The sequence below is a fragment of the Serinus canaria genome, chromosome 8 (assembly GCF_022539315.1).
Source record: "Serinus canaria isolate serCan28SL12 chromosome 8, serCan2020, whole genome shotgun sequence".
In the NCBI taxonomy this organism is placed as follows: Eukaryota; Metazoa; Chordata; class Aves; order Passeriformes; family Fringillidae; genus Serinus; species Serinus canaria.
The window spans coordinates 19,318,970-19,339,331 of record NC_066322.1 but is presented as its reverse complement, the minus strand read 5'-3'; the positions used below and the strand labels follow the sequence as shown (position 1 = coordinate 19,339,331).

Genomic DNA, 20,362 nt, shown 5'->3' with positions numbered 1-20,362 from the left:
TTTTCTGAATATGTCCAGTAAATAAATCAGCCTACAAGCTAATTTTGCCGAAGATCTGAATGTGAAGTTGTACTTAGACAAATTTTCCACTGGTTTCAGTATAGGATATAAGTGGTGAGGGATTGTGAGTTTTTTGGGTTTTGGTTTGTTTTTTTAGTTTTGGTTTGTATGCATTTTGTAGGTTGGTCTTTAAAGTGAGGTGTAGCTCATAGTTGGGGAGTATCAAAATTGCCTCCTGTACATGCCTAGACTGTCTGCATAGCCTTTGAAATACTAAAATGTATTTAATAGACTTTTCAGCATAGGAAGTCAGTGAAAAAATTCCATATAACTGGTGTGGAAACAGAAGTAGCCATTTCTGAGCAGTTTCACAGAAGCTTTTGTTGGTGAAATAGTCAGTCCTAGGCTATTTAAAGCATTCCTGTATGGGTCTGGATAATCTCTAGTTCTTGTAAGCATTAAATATGAAAGCACTGCAATAACACCTATTTCTAAAAATGTCACCAGTCAAGATTCCAATTACATAATTCATCTAGGAAATTCATGTAGGAAAATTCTTAACAGGTAAAACAACCTTGAAGTATGTACCTAGAAGTATATATATTCAACATATATTCAGTTAGTCTCATAGATTTACATTCAGATTCCTAGGGAAAAAAAAAAACAGTTTAATTTTCAGGAGCACTATGTAATTAGGCAACTCAGTTGGTTTCGTTTTTGTACCTTGAAGATGCACTGTAAGTCTCTTTTGTAGCCCATAAAAAAGAGAGTTGGTTTTATCCAGCTCTATAAAGTCATCTATGAAAAGTGTTGGAACCTTCCCAAAGGACACTGCAGAACCAATGCTTTGATGCTGGTTCCCAGAGCAGTTCTGTTACAGGGCTGGGCTCTCAGCAGAGTTGGGAGGCTGGCAGTTCTCAGACTGCCAAGCCCAAAAGCCTGTGAGAAGGGCAGCTCTGCCCAGAGCTGGCCTGCAGGAAATGGTCAGGACAGAAGAGTGCCTGATCCTTTTCTGGTGCTTTGACACCTATGGCTGAACTGCAGGGAATGCTTGCTTGGGATACAGAGACTAGACCCTGCATTGGGGGGCAATAGAGTCCTTTGTAGGAACTGCAAATCTCAGTGAAGCTGTTGGGCTTAACATGCTTTTCAATTCCTGCTTTTGGATGTTCTGTATGAATACCTAACAGATGAAAAACACATTAAAATTAGTGTAGATAATCATATTATATGTATTTCTGTTTTTCAAGGATATCCAGCATAACTGCCCACGATAAGTGAAAGTGTCCAAGAGTAAAAATAAGAACAGAAATATTCTTACCTTGTTAGAAATGGCATAGTTTTCTGGTAATTGATGGGTCTTGTTTTGTATCCTAAATGTCAACAAACTATCGTTTATTAAATCCAGATTCTAATGCTGCTGTTAAAAAAAAGGTGAAGACCTCTGACATTCATTAGGCTTTGGACCACCTAATGAGTGTCAGTTAGAAACTTCCATCATAGAAGTGTTTATCTTTACTCACCTATAGAATACATGGAATATCCTTAGAATGAGCTCTTAGAGTTATAAAGATTCAAAGTTTTAAGAAAAGTAAATAAACTAAACAACAATAGGTTATTATGTCTCTAATATGTAGCATGGTTTCAAAAACCTGTGGTGCAGTCAGTACATTCTACTTAGGTCATTGAATATATACCTAGAAATCCAACTAGAGTTGGCCTCTTTTGAAAATCTTGCTCACAAATATAAGGAGTCCCTTCATTAATACTCACCAAATACACACACTTTAGTCTACCAGGCCATCACAGCTTGTAGCTTTTAAATGATCTGTTACAGTGACATAAAACTGGACTAAACTTTGAGAAAACACTCAGTTTAGAATTGAAGATTAACGTTTCAAGGTTCTTTAAGTTTTAGTTTTTGCAGCAGTTCCGTTGGAAAGGATTACTGGCAGAATGAAGCCTATTTCCATGGAAAAATATGAAGTAAAATAATAGTAACTTAGAAACATTAGTCTTCCTAAATTTCTCATATAATTCTTTGTACTGGGGAAATTTAAGCTCTTTTCTACTCCAGGGTTGTGTCTCCCTTATTAGGAGTTATTGATTGTAACTCTTAAATGCTCTTTGTGGAGCGAACACTGGTAAATTTTCACTTTCACATCAATAAAAAAAAATTATTACTGAAGAATTATGGGAACTCAAGAAGCTATCTGTTTATTATATCAGAAAAGCATATAATACTGTTAAAAGTACTTTTTACTGTATCAAAAAGAAGAAAAGGCAAAGTTACAGTATAGGAAAGTATAGGAAAATATAGCACGGTATAATGGTATAGGAAACATGGAGTTGCACCCTCAGTTTGCTAAGGTATATCTGTATAGTAAAGAATACTGCCTCTTTTTTTCCCCCTTTGGGTTTTGCTATTGTTTGCATTCAAAGTATGTGTCCCCGTAGGCAATCTGGAAGCATCTAGTAAATTATGTAAGTAAACACAGCTTTTAAGTAGGGAAGGATCATTGTGCTTTCTCATAAAATTAAGAGACTAACAACCAGGAGTTAACAGACCAAAATCTAAATATAATAGGATTTCAACTTCTTTGCTTTATTAGGTAATTGGACAGAAGTAAACATATTTTAGTCTAAATGAGTCATCCCCTGGACAATTTTTTATGGGAATGAATTTTGTAGCCAGACATTGCCACCAGAGTCACTCTCCTGTCCACTTTGAGGCATGATGGTGAAGTCCTTCCCTCTGAGAATGCAGATGATGGTTTCCTATCTTCAATATGATTTTATCCTATCTTCAATAACTGAACTGTCTGGTCCTTAGCCACCAGCCCCTTCATCTGCAGTTCAAAAGTGCTTTGCTGTGTAGTTTATAGCAGGAGAGCAGATGTCAAGCTTTGTAGACCCTATCTGCAAAGGTTCAGGGCTCACTGCAGCTTGTAAGTGGATTGCAGCATGTTCCATGTTAAATAGAAGAAAACTTAAGGTGTTGGACCTTTAGATAGGCCCATTCTGTCTTCCATGGTCATCTTTTAAGGAATAGTAAAACTCATTCAAAAGTTCTCTATTCAGTGAGTAATGGATTTTCAGTCTGTGTGTTCAAAGGGTAATGAGAGCCACTGCATACAGCTGGGATAGGATCCTGCTAAATCAGATCTGAGTAAGACATGAAATACTGTGTGAGACCCACACTAGTGTGGAATTGCATCCACTCATGGAATTGGCACATAATCTGCTTCTTAATGCAGCTGTACCTAGGTTAGAAATCTTGCTGATAGTCAGCTAGCCTAGATGGGTAAAAAAATAATTCTGAAAAAGCACAAGTATGCAGTAATTTTTTTCTTCTGAAAAAAAATTCCAGTAATAAAGTGTTCATGGCATTTTATTTGAATGAAAATAATATGATACAGAATTTTTCAATTCATTTGTGACTACAGCAGGCCTAAAGTACTAGTAAGATACTGTGATTGGAAGATGATATGTATGCTGATATTACAATTAAGCATATGTAAAATCAGGTTTTACATATGCTTAATTAATAATTTATTGACACATACACATTAGCTACTTAGGGTGGGTGATACAGGACAGAACATTCTATTTAGGTAAAACAGTACAGCTCTATTTTCAGTGTGTGCTAATGGCCTAACATTTACAAACCTCACATGTATAATAATGTCACTCACTAAATTGATCCGAGTAAAACTTTGCAAAAAGCATGTTGTAGATCAAAACATTTTCAATATTGAAAAGTCACTAAAATAAAGATAATTGACCTTTAAAAGTTATTGTAGCTAGAACAATAATATGTATATATTTTACTATTTATTCAAAATGATTACACCTGCTATAATTCCAAAGATGGTATTGCTGCCATTAGATGCACTGTTGATTCATCATTTTTTGGCTTCTGTGCAGTTTGCCTTTTCAGGGTCAGACTTTGTCATGATACAGAAATTTGATGGTGGCGGCTGATGCAGATCCTTTTACTAAGGTACTAAGTTCACCATCTAAGATCTCAGTAACAGACAAAATACATATTTTATAAACTAAGGAGATATGATTAAGTACCATTCATTAATTACTGTCTACATTTCAGTAAATCCAAAAGTAATGAACAGACATGACCATTCCAATGCAAATTTTCTTGCATATGTTACAACTTGCCCCTTTCTTGTAGTATCTATTGTTTTACCTAAGGTTGTGTGATCATCTACAAGAAGTGTTTCCATAGGGACATATGGAATTGCTAAGCATTTTTACTGAAAACTGGGGTCATCCTTAAGAGGAGGAGGCTTGATGTCCCACAGTGAATAAGTCATGAGCACATGCTGTGGGTCCAAAGGACTTCAGTTTCTGCCCTCCTTTACAGTTTCTCAGCCCCTCCTTTCTCTGCTGTCCTTACTTGTATTGTTATGGTACTTAGGAACCACTTCCATGGACAATTTCTACCCAGAGAAAGGCAGAGCCTTGTTGTGTAATAGATTGCAGCTCAGTGTCAGGAAGTCTAAGTGAAGGAAGCAAGTCCTCTGAACTCGAATAATGATGTTGTTTATATTTGTGATGTTAGGGCATGTTAGATATTAATCTGCTGTTTTCACCAGATGCTGCTTAACTCCAGATGATACCACACTGAGCAATGGTAGTAATTATGAGGTGTAATGCAATATAAGGGCAGCAGAATTTGATCCATATGTGTTGTAACAGTATTATTAATAATGATACATCACAGATTCCGCTTCAGTTTAGATATTGTGGAGTGAATGAGAGCTATGACATTTTCAAGTGTGATTATATGATAATAATGTAGTCTAGATTTCTACAGACTTTCCAAATCTCTAATGGCATTCTATTTTTACAATATACGGTTATGAATTAATGGAATAGAAAGCATTGTCATAGCCTTTAAAACAAATGTATCATGCCTGTAGATGAAATGCAGGCTTGGAAATACTAACCAAAACTGGAAGTAAATTTTTACATGTAGTTTCTTCTGCTCCAAGTAAACAGAAAACACATGAAGCTCCCCTCATGTATGTGATGTTTGATACTCTCTCCTGACCTGGCAATGTAGAAGTGTGATCTAACATCCAGTTTACAAGGACTTAGCTTCAGACAATCCTTTTAATTTCCAGCAGAGATATTCTGAAATTTTTTCATAAGTTTCCTAATGTAAGTAAGCTAAAGGAAAAGGAAAGGAACACTAAATATGGCTTTGGAGTTACACTTAATATGAAATGCTCTGGATCAAATGTTCTGATCCACACCACTGTAAATATGGAAAGCTTACTGAGTGAAGAGTGACTGGATCTACTTCAGTCATACCACAGGATTTGATTCTGCAGTTTTTAAGTTACAAGTCATTTTGGGTTTTGAGATGTGACACCATTAATTTTTCTTTGTGTGTTTTACCTTCTTTATATTTGAAAATACAGGAACTTATGATGGAGTTAAATGATTAATCATTTGGTATCTTGAAAGATACTGGAATGCTCAGGCGCCCATCTCACACAGTTCTGATTTTTTTGAAGAATTCACCTTTGCCATTCCCGAAATTCTGGTATTTTTAAACATTTCTGCTTTGGCCACTGCTGTACAGTCTTCAGTGGCAGTGAGAGCTGTCTCTCTGAACTCTCCTGAACCAAGGACATAATGCTGTTGAACTTTGCACTATAGTCATTAGTGAGAAGAGTAATTCTCTGCAAAAGTAACTGAGTAGAAATTTGCATTTTGATTGCAGACTGCAGGCTAGCCCTGATGAACACAGGCTTCTTTTCACAAGGTGGTCTTGTGGCATCATCTGGCTTGTTTACACCTCTTGCAAAAGATAGCCTTCAAACAGCAGTGCAACATGGCCATAAACATCTATGTAAGGGACCTGCTTTCTGCATCTGGATCCTGTATTTTGTCAAATTTGCCCTGGCAAACAGAGTTGAGTTTTCAGAGCTGATATCCAAATTTCATAAGGAGAATTAAGTCCCAAGAACTGGTGAACAGAGCTGTTTGCATGATTTATTTGTTTCCTTGCCATCTGAAATACTGACACCAAACTGGAAGGACACAGAAGCATAAGATTATCTATCATTAATCTGCATTTTTCTTTAATTTTTGAGAAAACTATTGGGGAAAGTTAAATCATATAGGCAAGCTGTTTTATGCACCATAAGTAAGGTTTCATGAAAGATTCTTGACCTGTCAATATGTGGGTTATGTTAATGTTGCCCCATATAAATACAAGATGAGATCTTAGTTTGTGGACCACACAACATTTCTAGTAATTATTTTAAACTGACTACTCCTGCTATTTTATGTTTTGTGAATCACAGTTTGTGGAAATAAATAAATAGTCAACTGTGGACTATTAGCAGAGTGTTTGTTCTTATTATTTGGAATTTGTGGTTTGAAGATTGTCCTATTATTATTCTGTTTCTTGTCTGGAAGTTTTTTAGCAGCAGAACTAGCAGGGAGTAATGAATAATCTTTTTTATGGGTGAATAGTCTCCCAGGCAGTCAGGCAAAGAAAAACCATTATTCTAAAAAATAATGAAGAATCTGGTACAAATTATAGAAAAGAGCAAAGGATAAAGGAATGTAGCAGTGGCTGACTTACACAGTAAATTGAAATTTGTACTAATATTTCTGGTGACTGGTTCTACATTACTGGTTCAAATTAATATAGGTATGTCAAAGATAGCTGTTGGTTACTGGAGAAAAATGTGTGGCTGTTCCTTCAGAATGTTCCTGCAGTATGTGTAGCAATTCCTTCAGAACTTTTTGGAACACCTATAAAAATACATTATATCCATTTTTTCAGTACTCAACAGAGAAGTTATACTAATACCACAGTGTTTTCACACTATTGAAACTTTTCTTTTGAGACTGTTTAACATAATTTGTTGAATTTTCTGTGTATGTGGATTTTAGGTAAATTCACTTGTGTACAATAACATTCATTCCCAATGTGTTAGCTTGCAACAAACATTGGATATTTGGTTTATGTTAATGACACAATGATGATCCAATGAGGAAAGGAAAAATAGCAAGATGTGAAGAAAAAGTTTTAAAGTTCACAAGCATTTTCTTGTGAATATATTTTAAGAAAGAAGTTATGTGCATTCTAGGCTGACTGAGAAAACAAAGATTGGTTTAACCACAGAGCTGAGTTTTTTTATATTTGGCACTGTCAGGAGATGAATAGGATGAGCTAGTTAAACTTAACTTTGTTCACATCTGTGGAAATACTTGTTTAAATAGTTGATTATTCACAGGCAGTGAATTTTGAACCTTAAGATGATATTTGTTGACACGTAAAATGAATAACAGACAATAAATTACCTATAATTAATGCCACTATGCAGTTCAAAGATGTGGAGTCAGATTTACCAAGCTCATTTCTCATCTTTAACATTGAAAGTCATTTAAGACTTTGTCTTCCCAAATTAAGTGGTTATGAGTTTGCCAAGATAAAACATGTGGAATAATCCATGTGACAAAAAAGTCTACTGAAATTCTGTTAAAAAAAAAAAAAGGCATTAAAAAAGCCATGATGTGTGGGGAGTACATGAATGAGCACCTTAATTTTTCCTAGGAGAAAAGACATGCAGTATGCTAACTGGTTTGTCTCACTGCCTGTCTTGAAGTGCTTGTCCTTTCAGTACTTTGCCCTTTTGCCATGGAGAACTTTTATACATTAAGGCTTTTTGTTGGCTTTACATATGTATGCAGGCTTTTTTGTTTGTTTTAATTTGCATCAATATCAAATAACAGTGCAATAACAGCTCTGGATTTCAATTTTAGATTGTTAGACACTCAGAACAGATGCAGTCTTATTGTACTTGGTCTCTAAAGTATAAATTTGCATTTTAACTTGGAAATAATGAAAGACTGCAATTCTGCCCATTTAGTCCTTGCAGGCACAGCAGGTACATTTTTCTTTCTCTAACTTGCATGTGAAATTAGTTTAGCTGCTTCCTTATTCCTTTGTGTCTGAGAAAGTAGTTATGTGTAATCAGAATATATTTTAATGTTAGCAACAGATGATTTTGTGGTAGCAGATTATTAGCAGCTGAATTCTTCTGAAAGTTTTGTGCAAACTTTGAAGATCAGTTCCACTTCTCAGAAGTCACTCATTAAAAGCATGTATTGGAAGTTTCAACCAGCAAGATCCTCAGCATTTGGAATTGGTGATTTTCAGTGTGTAGTCAAGTAGTTGGAAAATCTGATAATGAAAAGCACATTGGATGGGATGAACTCTTACGTATTTAAAAATGAATAATCCTATAAAAATAGTATTATGGTGTAGCAGTTATGTGCAATAAATCAAAATAGGATGCAGCTACTGCTCTAATTAGACATACACTTTTGCAAAGAAATTAAAAGCTTTTTTGGAGGCTGGGTGCCATAGATATGCAAGATAAATAATTCTTGTTGTTGTTTTCCTTTTTTTTTTTTTTGTAACTTTGTCAGCTGAACCCGTTGATGTGCTAAAAGCATTAGAATTTCACAATTCTCCAGAAGGAGTAACAAGAACAGCAGGATTTTGCACAAACAGAAGGAATTCAAAAGGATCGGATGTTGCTTACAGGGTTTCAAAAACTGCACAGCTGAGTGCCCCAACAAAGCAGCTGTACCCAGGTAAGATTGGCAGAAAGCTGTTACTTTTTTGTACACTACCTTGCTGCATATGTTTTTATGTTCTCTAAAGCATAGCATGTAGTCCAACATCAGTAGCACAAAACACTTCTCTTATCCCCAGAGCTGGGCCTGCATCTGAATGGCAGGATGGACTCTATCCACCAAATAAGTCAGGTATTATTGGCTTCAGTTATAAAGCTCTTCATCAAATTCTGTCACTGCTGGAATTGACTTGGAAGTCATATTACCTGTTCTTTCATGGTGCTATCTGATGGAAACCTTATTTGGTGGCTTTGGCAAGTCTCTGCCTGTTTCAGTAGTGCATTTAAGAACAGTTGTGCTTCCTGGAGTAATGCTGCAGTGGGAGAAATGAGATGTGGTTGGCCATTGCAAAATCATTCCCAGAAGTAACATCTGGTAAAAATTACCTCAGAATATCTGGGTATTTGGGGGACTAAACAAGGCTAGTTGTGGATAGCTGTGATTCTATCTTCTCTCAAATTTCTCTAAAATGAAATAGTCACATTTTGGGAAAGATTTACAGAGAGACTTTTATTCCACTATTTCGCTATCACTTGTCACTTGACTCAAACAGTTGAGGAAAATGATAGTAAGAATATTAAAACTCAAAATCTTTGAAGACGTAAATTTTCTGTTTTGACACATCATGTAGAGTTAGAACAAGTCATACAGAATACATAGAGATTAGAAGTGGCAAAGAAAAATGCTCTCTTTTTTTTGTCCTTTAGAGCAGCAATTATATAGATATCACTCAGATCCAGAAAAGGGTCAAGCACGCTTTATTTTGTAGTAATAATGTGTTCCCAGAGCAACATGAAAAACAGCTATACACAGTTCAAGAGTAACTTACACGTTCCTTTAACTCATCACTTATTGTTGATGGAAGAAGATCAAAGCAAAATTCACTAAATATATAATATTTATATTATTTTTCATACACTTCCTCAGGTTTTAATATATCTTCTCCACTAAGTCGAATGGAAAATTTCCTGCTATCCTTTACAGTAGTAAAAAAAAAACAATCAAAACAATTTTTTGGCAGTGATTATGGTACTTTATTTCTCTTCAGTCTTGTGGTACAGGCATCCTCTCTCCTCACCACAAGAAATCTTCATTGTTCAGATTATTAAAGAAATGTGAGTGATTGTGTCTCTTTTTCTTAGTGCTGTGTAGCAGTGGAAAGACTATAGATATCCAAGATAAGATCAAGCTGCGAGATATCATTTCAGCTAAACAACACACATTTTAATCTGTCCTATCCTTGCTTTCATCTAACTCCTGTAACTCATCAGGAATTACTACATCCATTAATTTCTCCATTTTTAAAAAGATTTTTGTGGTACTGTTGTTGTACATACTCTTAGTTATCCTTTACAAAAGCATAAAGGAATGATAGCCCAGATACATAAAAAGATTTTTCTAGATATTTTCCCTCCAATTCTTACTGTTATCTGTAGTTATTGTTCAAATAGAACCATTCCAATTAACAAGAAATTAGAAAGTTTTTAAGAAGGCTTTGAAGAATATTCCAGATATTTGTCCAAGAACTATAGATGCATATAGTTTTATATATTAGATTCAATATGTATAGTTTTCATATTAAAATGTAATTTCTTTTCTGACTTTTTCAATCAAAGCTGTGTTTGGAGGAAATTTTCTTCTGAGTACTCAAAGTAGATTCAAGATAAAACATTGGGAATATTATGCCATAACAGCGATTACAGAAACGACTGAGCTGAGACACGACTCCTTTCAGTCACCTTTCCTAAACAGTTCACTTTTTCCCCCTAGGAGAAGAGCACATACCCAGACAAGCTGAATTATTATCACCTGCCTTAAGCACTTTCAACACATCTTTCACATTAACAGTGCAGATAGGGCAAGTACTCAGTGCTTTTCTATCAGTTTCTTTGGCCTGTGTTGACAGTCATCTTCTTTATTTTCCATTTTTTTTCATCTATTTGCTATGACATTAGAAGGTATAACGCAGTTTAACTTAATGTGCTTTACCCTGTCATGAAAAACTTTTACCAGTGACTCATCAGAGTAAATGAAATGTTTCCTATCCGTTGAGCTTTGATTCCTTCAAAATAAGAGGTCAAAACGATATATAGACACGGTCTATGTTACTACAATGTTTCAATAAGCTTCCATTAAAAAGTTAGTAAGGGGTAGAAAGCTCATAAAGTATCTTGGCAGCCAACAAAATAAAAATGTAAGACCAGGGGTTCTAGTTTACAAAGCTAGAATGTAATTTAAATAGGAAGGGAAATGCTACACATTTTGTTTACACATTGTAATTCAAGAAGTAAAAATTTGTCTTCAAGGAAGAATCTAGACTCTTTGGAGCTTTCCCATAATACCTTTCTTGGAAACAATCTTCTATTTTCTCTGTTGGAAGAAGAAATTCCAAAATCAGAGTTTGATGAATTCTTACATGCTTTAATTAATTCCAAAACCACAAGATATTATTATTAAAGCTTGCTCTACTATTATATTAAAATGTTTAAGGAGGTTTTATTCAGTCTCCTGCACACAGAGCTGCAGTTATATTCATTGCCAATGTTATAATTAGATTCTTATCTATTTCTTGTGTGCCAAATTACAGCTGAAGCCACATGGATCCAGAGCATATTCTGAGTTTTAGAATTTCAGTCTTACACTTTGTTTGTTATTAAGCCTAATAGAGTTTTGCATCAAGTAAAATGCAGATTAACCACAAGATTCAACAGGAGAAGCACTTCAATACTTCCTTTATAAACTTTATCTACTTTTATTTGTGTTTATTTTTAGTTGTAAAGGTGGAAACAGTGTTTGATACATCATCTCTACTTCAAAAAGAAAGCCTCAGGGAATAAGTGAAAGTAACATTCTTTGATTTTGCTTAAATCTCCCATTGAAGAAAACTAGTTATGTACTTTTTTTAAAGCTATGCACAATATAATTCCAGAAAGACTCAAATATATGTTGTGAGAGAGAAGCTAAAATTGTTATCAAGTGCTACTGAAGTACCAGAGATTCTTCTTTGCTATGCTACAGATGCTTGCTATGTTGACTGAAATTGTAGTGCACACTTTTAAATTAGAAGGTTGCTAAACAGAAGATGGATTAAAAAAGCAGTGAATGTGAAACTACCATGGTTATTTCATATTCTGTGTTATTACAGGATTTCACAATAGACTTAGAACACCTCTCCTAAAAAGACAGGCGGAGAGGGCGGGGCTTGTTCAGCCTGGAGGAGCTAAGGCTCTGAGTTTACTCCATTATGGGGAGGTGGGGGTCTTTCAGTAACCTTTAAATACTCTTAAGTCTTTCAGTACTTAAAGGGGCTTACAGCAAACAGGGGTAGGGACTAGTTACATGGGCAGGTAAATAGGACAAGGGGAAATGGCTTTAAAGTACAAGAGGGGAGAGTAGTATTGGATGTTATGAAGAAATTCTTTACTCAGAGAGTGGTCCAGCACTGGAACAGTTTGCCAACAGAAGTTGTGAATGCCTCAACTCTGAAAGTGTTCAAGGCCAGCTTGGATGAGGCCCTGACCAACCTGGTCTAGTGAGTGGCATCCCTCGCACAAGATGAGTTTAAGGTCCCTTTCAAACCAAACCAAAAATGTTCCTAATATAATTTTTATGTACTCATTTTTGAGAATTAGAAAGCCCTGCAGTTTGTAGGCTGGATCCTATGTGCTTATAGAAAAAATGGAAAAATGGTTTCATATTTTCTGAATTTATAGCTGTATATATCACTTTATTTGCAGGTGGAAGTTTTCCAGAAGATTTTTCAATATTAATGACAGTAAAACCTAAAAAGGGTATTCAGTCTTTCCTTTTGTCTATCTACAATGAACAAGGAATTCAGCAAGTAGGTGTTGAAGTTGGTAGATCCCCTGTCTTCCTGTTTGAAGACCAAAATGGAAAACCTGCCCCAGAAGACTATCCTCTTTTCAGAACAGTCAACATTGCTGATGGCAAGTAAGTGTAAAATTTAAAAATTAAGAATGTATTGAAGACCACTGTATATGTGAGTATCTATTTACAAACAGTTTCCTTAAATATTTAAATATGTCAGTAACATCCTTTCTAGCTAGTTGGACTGGTGTAGTACAAAATTAGAGCAGCTTTGCAGCAGAATACAGTTCCAGCTCCAAATGGCGCACAAAGCTATAAATGAAACAAACCATCTCATCTGCCTTGATTTTATAAATCAAGGGTGAGAAAATAGTCATAGAAGTTAATCCAACCCAAACTAAACCTATGAATATTCTTCCTGTGCAGTATATAAAGAAGCTGTTATCAAAAAGTCTCAAGGAACAGTCTTGCTAAAAGAAATGTCTGCTCCACTTAGTGGTAGTTGGCAGTATGAAGACAAGTTGACAGGACAGCACAGAATTTCTTCTATCCAGAGCCAAACCAGATAAATAAAATAGTTTGACATTCCTATGTATAAGGAAATCAGGAAAGAATAAGGATTTATACTGCACCCTCAGTAAAGGAATTAATCTCAAATACCTGTGGCATTAGTAATGCAGTTGTTAGTTTTTTTGTAGCTTTGTAGACAAGCAGTCATTCTCTGGGAATGTTGTTCCAGTGCTTGTAAAAGGACATTCATTCTTTCAGAGGCTTCTTATTTGCTGTGCTGCAGTCCAAGAGGAGCAACCACAGTCTTCAGAGATACACAGAAATAAATTTACTAAAGCAAAAGTAAACAACTCAGGGAGGAAGGGCAAAAATTGAACTATAATGAAACATGTTTATAAAGCAATAAAGAAAAAAAAAAAAGGAAAATATTAATTGTCTTCTTGGCCTAGTATTACCAGACAATGAAATTATATGATGAAACCTAGATTTGATTCATATCCCTAGCAGAAGGAGTGATAAAAAAAGGAGCATATTTTTAATGGGCTTTTGCTAAATAACAAAGCTTTGGCATAGAATTTAATCCAAAATGTTGATAAAGTAGCTAAAATGAAGGAATAAAAATAAACTTGGTTTGGTACAACTTCCTGCACTGAGACTGTACAGCTTCTAAATCAACTGGAGTCAATCCTAGGCACAGTGAGCTAGGGCTTTATGCTTTCAGCTTCTACACACTTTCAAAAGATAAGCCAACAATTTTCGTCTGACTCAGCTATTTTATGAAGGATCTAGGACAACAATCTTCATCTCAAACTGAGATATATTTAAAAAGTGTGAACAGTGTAATGTGCCTGAGGATGCATGGCCAGTTTGCTTTTATAATAATAGTGTTTAACAGCATTCCAGAGAAAACATGGAATTATAGTTCTGGCTCAGTGATACTGTTTAGCAGTCAGATTCCATTAGCTTCAAGGTGTTCCTTTTGATACACAGACACTCTTTGTAACAATGATCTAAGCTTTCTCTCTGATTTAGGCAACCCTAATGCCACAAATTCCAGCTAAAATAATTTGATTCCAGCCTTACTCCTACCCATCATTAGTATGACATATTTTACATTTTTTGCTCTGGTCTATCAAACATTCTTTAACATTTTGCTCCATGGTGGAATACAGAGTGGTCTGATTTTGTTCTTAAACATTATTCATAGCAGAGAGGCTCACAAAATTAATGTAGTCTGTCATGATTATTCATAAAGTCTCATAAAGAACATAGTAGAGTTGGGACAAAACATACAAAACTTTATTCTCAAATGTCTCTAAAGTCAAGTCACTTGTCATTACTTTGCATCACTTCATTCACTTTTTCGTGACTATTACGTAGGCAAGGCTATTGTTGCAGGAATAGTGCCAAGTATTTGTAAATATATTTATCTGGAAAAGTATCTGTGTTGGAATTGTTTGTATGTATTTCTCTATAGCTATGGAATACCTTCAGATATATAAAAGAACATGGTAAAATTTTGATGGTTGATCACACAGAAAAAGTAGTGAATTGTAAATAATAAATAATAACCTGCTGGGTTAATTATATTTGCACAAGTAATTTGGAAAATCAAACACATTCATGAAAAGAATCTGCTGTCAGATTGTTCAATCTATTAAAATGTAAACTGTGCACTGACATCTAATTAGAGTTTGGTAATGTTCCCTGGTTAAAGCTGCAGAGAACCTCAGTGTGAGGTTCACCTTACAGAGGGTGTTCACCATGAGCTGTGGATCAGACCCCTTTGTGCTGAGGGACAGAATGTGTACAGCAACTAGTCAAAAATCTTTGTACACTTGTGTATGTGCAGAAAAAAGAAAAAAGGGAGACATTTTAAATTTTATCTGTGAATTAATTTGTGCATCATCTCCTATAAACTGATTTGATAAGAACACAATGACCTAGTTTTAAAAACATAAATTACAGTCAACTTATATTGTTGTTTTGTTTTTTTTAAATAGGTGGCATCGAGTGGCTATCAGTGTGGAGAAAAAGAGTGTTACAATGATTGTTGACTGTAACAAAAAAACTACAAAACCACTTGACAGAAGTGACAAAGCAGTTGTGGACACCAATGGCATCACTGTCTTTGGAACCAGGATTCTGGATGAAGAAGTTTTTGAGGTAAAAATCAATAATGAACAAATGGAATTGAGTTTGAGTTTTTTTTGCAAACCAGAATAATCTTTTAGGTCAAATGCTGGTGTAATGTAGGAACTTTGATTTATAGAACCTATTAGTATAGGCTGAAACAAAAGAGAAAAACAGGGAGAAGTATTGTTGGAAGATATGGTGCATTTTTCTGTCCTTTTTGTTGTATCTGGAAGGGAGTTGCTTTTTTTGTCTTTCTGGCTAATATTGAGATACCTGAGATATTTGGGAGAATTAATCAGGGAAAGCTGTGCAGTATGCTACTGAATCATTTTCTTTCTGTCTCTCTTAAGCATTTGCAGACATATGTGTGTGCTAACAGTATTTAAGACCAGGGGAGAAGGACCTGGAAAGTTTTCTGTGTAATATGAATCTGTTATAGTGTTTATCCCCCCTATTACTCTTTCCAGTAAATGGAACATACTTTGGCAATAAGGACATATATGTTTCCATCACTTACTGGCCAAGAAGTACATATAGGAAGGGTAAAATGCCTTTAAGGAAGTAAGTAAATGCCAATCATGAGGCCTTTCTGGGTAGAATCCTTATGCCAATAATTATTTTTACAGACTAATTATGAAACTTCTTAAATCTGTACTATTGAGTTTCTTTTATAACATTGTTATACAATGGTTAAAATTGAAAAATTTAAATTAAAAATGAAAAATAAGAAATTACAGATTGGTAGTTATTTCATCTACAGAACATCTGTGCTCTATAAATGTCCACAGTTTTAATTCTAGCTTTAAGCAGAACATATGCTTGAGAAGCTGCATAGGTATCAAGAGGGGAAATAGGAATTTTGAGTGTAGCATTGTGACATTGTTATCTTTGTTTTCCATGGACATGACGAATTGTGGGCCTTTTAAATATGGACATTTCTGGGGTGATTTAGGGGATCAGTTAGTATGATGTGTTTGGTATTTGCAGCCTAATTCACCTGCAGTCCCCAATACAGTTTGCACATCTGAGGAACGTTATTTTCTGTTTGAAGATGAGTTCCATAGTTGCCTCTGTCTGGGATGTGACAAGGATTTTTTGGTCTCCTCATGGGTTAATTACTTTACATTTTCATTTGTATTTCTTTCTTAGGTGAGAAACCAGCTTTCCCAATAAACAGTCAAAAACATGTGCAATGTGAATATGCATAATTAAAAATAATTCAGAGAAAAATAAAATTAGACTACTTTTTTTTAGTGTTTTCCATGTGATTTTAGATTATAATAGAAGCTAAAGCAGCAAGGTCTGGCTAGTTCTTGCAAAGTTTGTAACCATTTAAAAACTTTTCAAGCAGGGCAATACACAATAGATAAACACTGATGATTGGTTTGTTTAACTCAGTGCAATCACTAAATAAAAATATCTGTCTGAAGTTTCAGAGGTGCTGAAATATTCGAACATATCTGCTGGAAATATTTTTTTATGATATGTGTGTAAAGGGAGATATTTATTTTATCATTTACTTTTAAAGATAGGAAGGGATGTGGTAGAATACAATTATTTTTCGGTGCAACTGTTGAGAGTCAATAAAGTTGGATGAAGACATAACTTAGCAAATTGATATTAGCACTTTAATCAGAATTACCAGATTAGTTGATGAAAATCAAAAATAACTCTGCATTTTTCCTGAAGTCAAACCTGTGTGAAGTCAAAATGGACACAAGGATATAATTTCACAGAATTTGCTGGAATGAGTTAAAATTACTTTTCTCTGTGGGTGTTGTCAGTTGTGGAAGGAGGGAAAAGGAAAGTAGTGGTAGCTGGTTCTCTGCCAGATTTTTTTCTGACATCTGGTACACTGACATGGCAAGTCAGTGTTTCAATTCCAGCTGAGACTCACTGAGAAGGAGCCTTTGGACTCACAAAAGAAATTGTGCAGCTGTCTGTAAGGTCAATTCAGAGGCTGAATCTTAAGATTCAGTACTGAGAACAGCAACATTTCTACCTTTTTTAGCCTCACTGTACATTTCTGAATTTCTTCAGTGATTAGGTGTTCTTACTCAACTGAGTGAACTTCTCTTTTTTTATTCAGAGAAATCACTTACAGTCTTACAAGACTCATGAAACTGCTCATGAAATTGGTGGGGGTTTAGATTAAGTCTCAGCTCTTACTTAAAATAGAAGCTAGCAATCCTTGCTTTTGGGATGTTTCTGCTTTCTTTGTTACTGATTAGCCACCATGGAATAATTTATACCTATGGTCAATTATCTGAATCTGTATGTAAAAATGTGGATGTTGAAATTAGAATGTACCCCAAAGTTTAAAAAAATACTGGGCATTTTTAATGGATCATAGAATCATAGAATACCCTGAGTTGGAAGGCTCATCGAGTCCAGCTCCTGGCCCTGCACAGGACACCCCAAGAATCTCATCATGTTCCCTGAGGGCATTGTCCCAATGCTTCTTGAGCTCTGTCAGGCTGCTGCTGTGACCACTTCCCTGGGGAACCTGTTCCAGTGCCCAGCCTCCCTCTAGGTGAAGAACCTTTTGCTGATATCCAACCTAAACCTCCCCTGGCACAGCTCCAGGCCATTCCCTCGGCTCCTGTCACTGTCACTGTCACGATCAGTGCCTGCCCCTCCTCTTCCCCTCTCGAGGAAGTTGTAGACTGCAGTGAGGTCTCACCTCTGTCGCATCTTCTGGAGGGTGAATGAGCCAAGTGACCTCTGTCCTAAGTCTGGCCAAACAAAACAATCTAGTTCATGATGAGTTTGTCTACTGCTTTTCTACTCTCTCGACAGCATTCTTTTCGTTTTATTAACAAGAATTTATCCATCCCTTAGCTACTGGTGCTACAATTTCTAAAGTTTAGTGCTGTTTCCTGAAATCTATCCTTGTTTGAAAGTGTCATGATTATGTGTTAAATGTTCTGTTTTTCTCATTCATGGCAGCTCAGAGTGACTTTTGGTGATTTCACAGGTCTCCTTGTTAGCATTTCTGTGTTATGAACCCTGCTATATCTTGAGATCACAATAGTCACTGAAGATACACATAACACAAAGTGTCTTATTTCGTAGGCAGGAAATTCCAGAAGTTATCTAGTGATGACATTAGATTTAACTGTTTAAGATATAAAACTGTTTACAACAGACTTCTCATATGACACATGCAGCCTTTGTTAGCTTAAATGTAGGAAGCCCCTAAAAACAATTACCTTTTGCTGAGAGTGTCAGAAGAGTTAATATTGTATCCATGCATCACAGAGGTCATCTTCTCTTGGGTAATAGTGATATTTTTCTCATTATAAGCCAATGCTTTGGTCATTGGAACAGTGGAGTACTCTTCAGTCTCCTCAAACTGAATGGAAATTTAAAATGTGGAAATAATAACCTGGAGATACATATAATGAATTCCTACTCTTCAGTGACCTACTAATTGAAGATGATGCTGGTTTTTTTTGGTCTTGTACCAATATGTGCAGCAGAACACAACTGCACCGAGCCCCATTGTATTTCTAAGGTAACTCACTCTCATTGAAAGCAGCTGTATGCAAATGAGTCCAGAACATTTGGTATTATTACATTATTCTGACCTCCTCACAACTTGACTGTATCTTTTGAAAAAGGAATACTCTTTCTGTCATATTGCTCTAACATATTTGCATGGGTCATTCATTTAGAAGCTTCAGAACAAATATTGTTCCTGTGAGTAATGTTTCACACTTCCTTTTAAACAATGTTACATCCCAGTGGCTCAAATATTCTTTTTTTTCTAATTGTGTTATTTTAGGTCTGTAGTACAAGATTTAACTAAATTAAATTCTTGACCATTTCCATTTCCTTTTCTTACTAACCTCTGTTTTCTAGGCAGTTGTCCTCTGCTCTGATTCTGGCAGTAATACCAGAATATGTTGTAGCACACTGGCAAATTTTAAGTGCTTACATTTTAATGGGTGTGACATGACCTCATGACATAACTTTCCTATGATGATCAATAATTTCTGAATAAGTAAGCATACTGGCTGTCCAGAGATCAGGTAGATCACTGAGAGAAAGAAAGGGCCAATTAGTGTCCTGAGAATATGAAAAATTGCTGCCAAATTCACTGGTTTTGTATATCCAAACCACAAAATATTCTTTGATAAGTTTACCTACTGGTACTCCAGCTAAGAGGCATTTTTTTTTAGTGGTGCTGTCAGAAAGATTCTGGTTTAGCTGTAAAAGCAAGGAAAAAATGATCCAAAGTGTTTTCTAAATCTAGTGGGCAGTTGTGTGCTTTATGTGAGAAAATTCTAATTTGGAGTTGCCTGCTGCTCATTCTGGAATATAAGTGCTAATCTGAGATTTTGTGACGTTTTGCTTTGTTAATATGGAAATCAATATAATGTTAAAAACAAGATAGTGAATTCAGCAAGCACTAAGCATCAGGTGCATACAAATGATGAGAAGCAAATTATAAACCATGAATGCCTCTTAAAACAATAAAATTATGCTGTCTAGAAACTGTATTATTACTAACTGCCAAATTATGAGACCTTCATTTACACTGCTAAGCCCCTGCTCACTGAAGTGAATCTTTTGATATCAGTGGAACTAATTTGTAAATGCTTGTTTTTGAAAGACTGTCACAACATTCCTCAAACTTTTATATGTGTCTTTTGAAATTAATGTCTTCTGTGTTTTCAAATACATATTGCAAGAACAGCTGGTTTGTAAGTGCTTACTGCAAAGAAGAGAATTCCCAAAGTGCAAATGAAAAAAAAAGAAAATAAAAGAAAATAAAAAGGGAAGCAAAAATTAGTGAGATGCTGGTACATGTCACCTAGTAAAGGAATTTTGAATTGTATCCATTGAAATATGTTTGTAGCTTACATGTTTTATAAATAATAAGGATCTTTTTATTCTTTGCCAGCTTTAAGGATTTGTCACTCCTCATTTAGTACTGTTGGTGTGAACAATCCAAGTTTTTTATTTTGTAATAATAACTAACAGAGACTTTATGCAGATATTTCCCTATAGACACCTTTTTTCCTTCAAAACTCCACACATCAGACCAATATCATAACTTTTTAGGCATTTTGCTGTAAACGAGTATAACAAGACAAAACCTGATGTATAAGACTCTCATTTAAAGCCCATGAAAGCTTTAACAGCACAGAGTTTATGGATTAAATCCCTGCAGTAATACTTGTTAATAAAGGGTTTA

General features: G+C 35.3%; 1 protein-coding gene across 2 annotated transcripts in view; it reads left to right on the top strand.

Moving 5' to 3' along the window:
* Positions 1 to 20,362, top strand: part of COL11A1 (collagen type XI alpha 1 chain) — a 126,541-nt gene that overhangs the window by 6,417 nt on the left and 99,762 nt on the right. For both annotated transcript variants that reach the window (XM_009088488.4, XM_018912122.3), the window contains exons 2-4: positions 8,476 to 8,643; positions 12,423 to 12,636; positions 15,027 to 15,189. In XM_009088488.4, the coding sequence (XP_009086736.1) occupies positions 8,476 to 8,643; positions 12,423 to 12,636; positions 15,027 to 15,189 (545 nt within the window). The remainder of the gene's footprint in view (positions 1 to 8,475; positions 8,644 to 12,422; positions 12,637 to 15,026; positions 15,190 to 20,362) is intronic.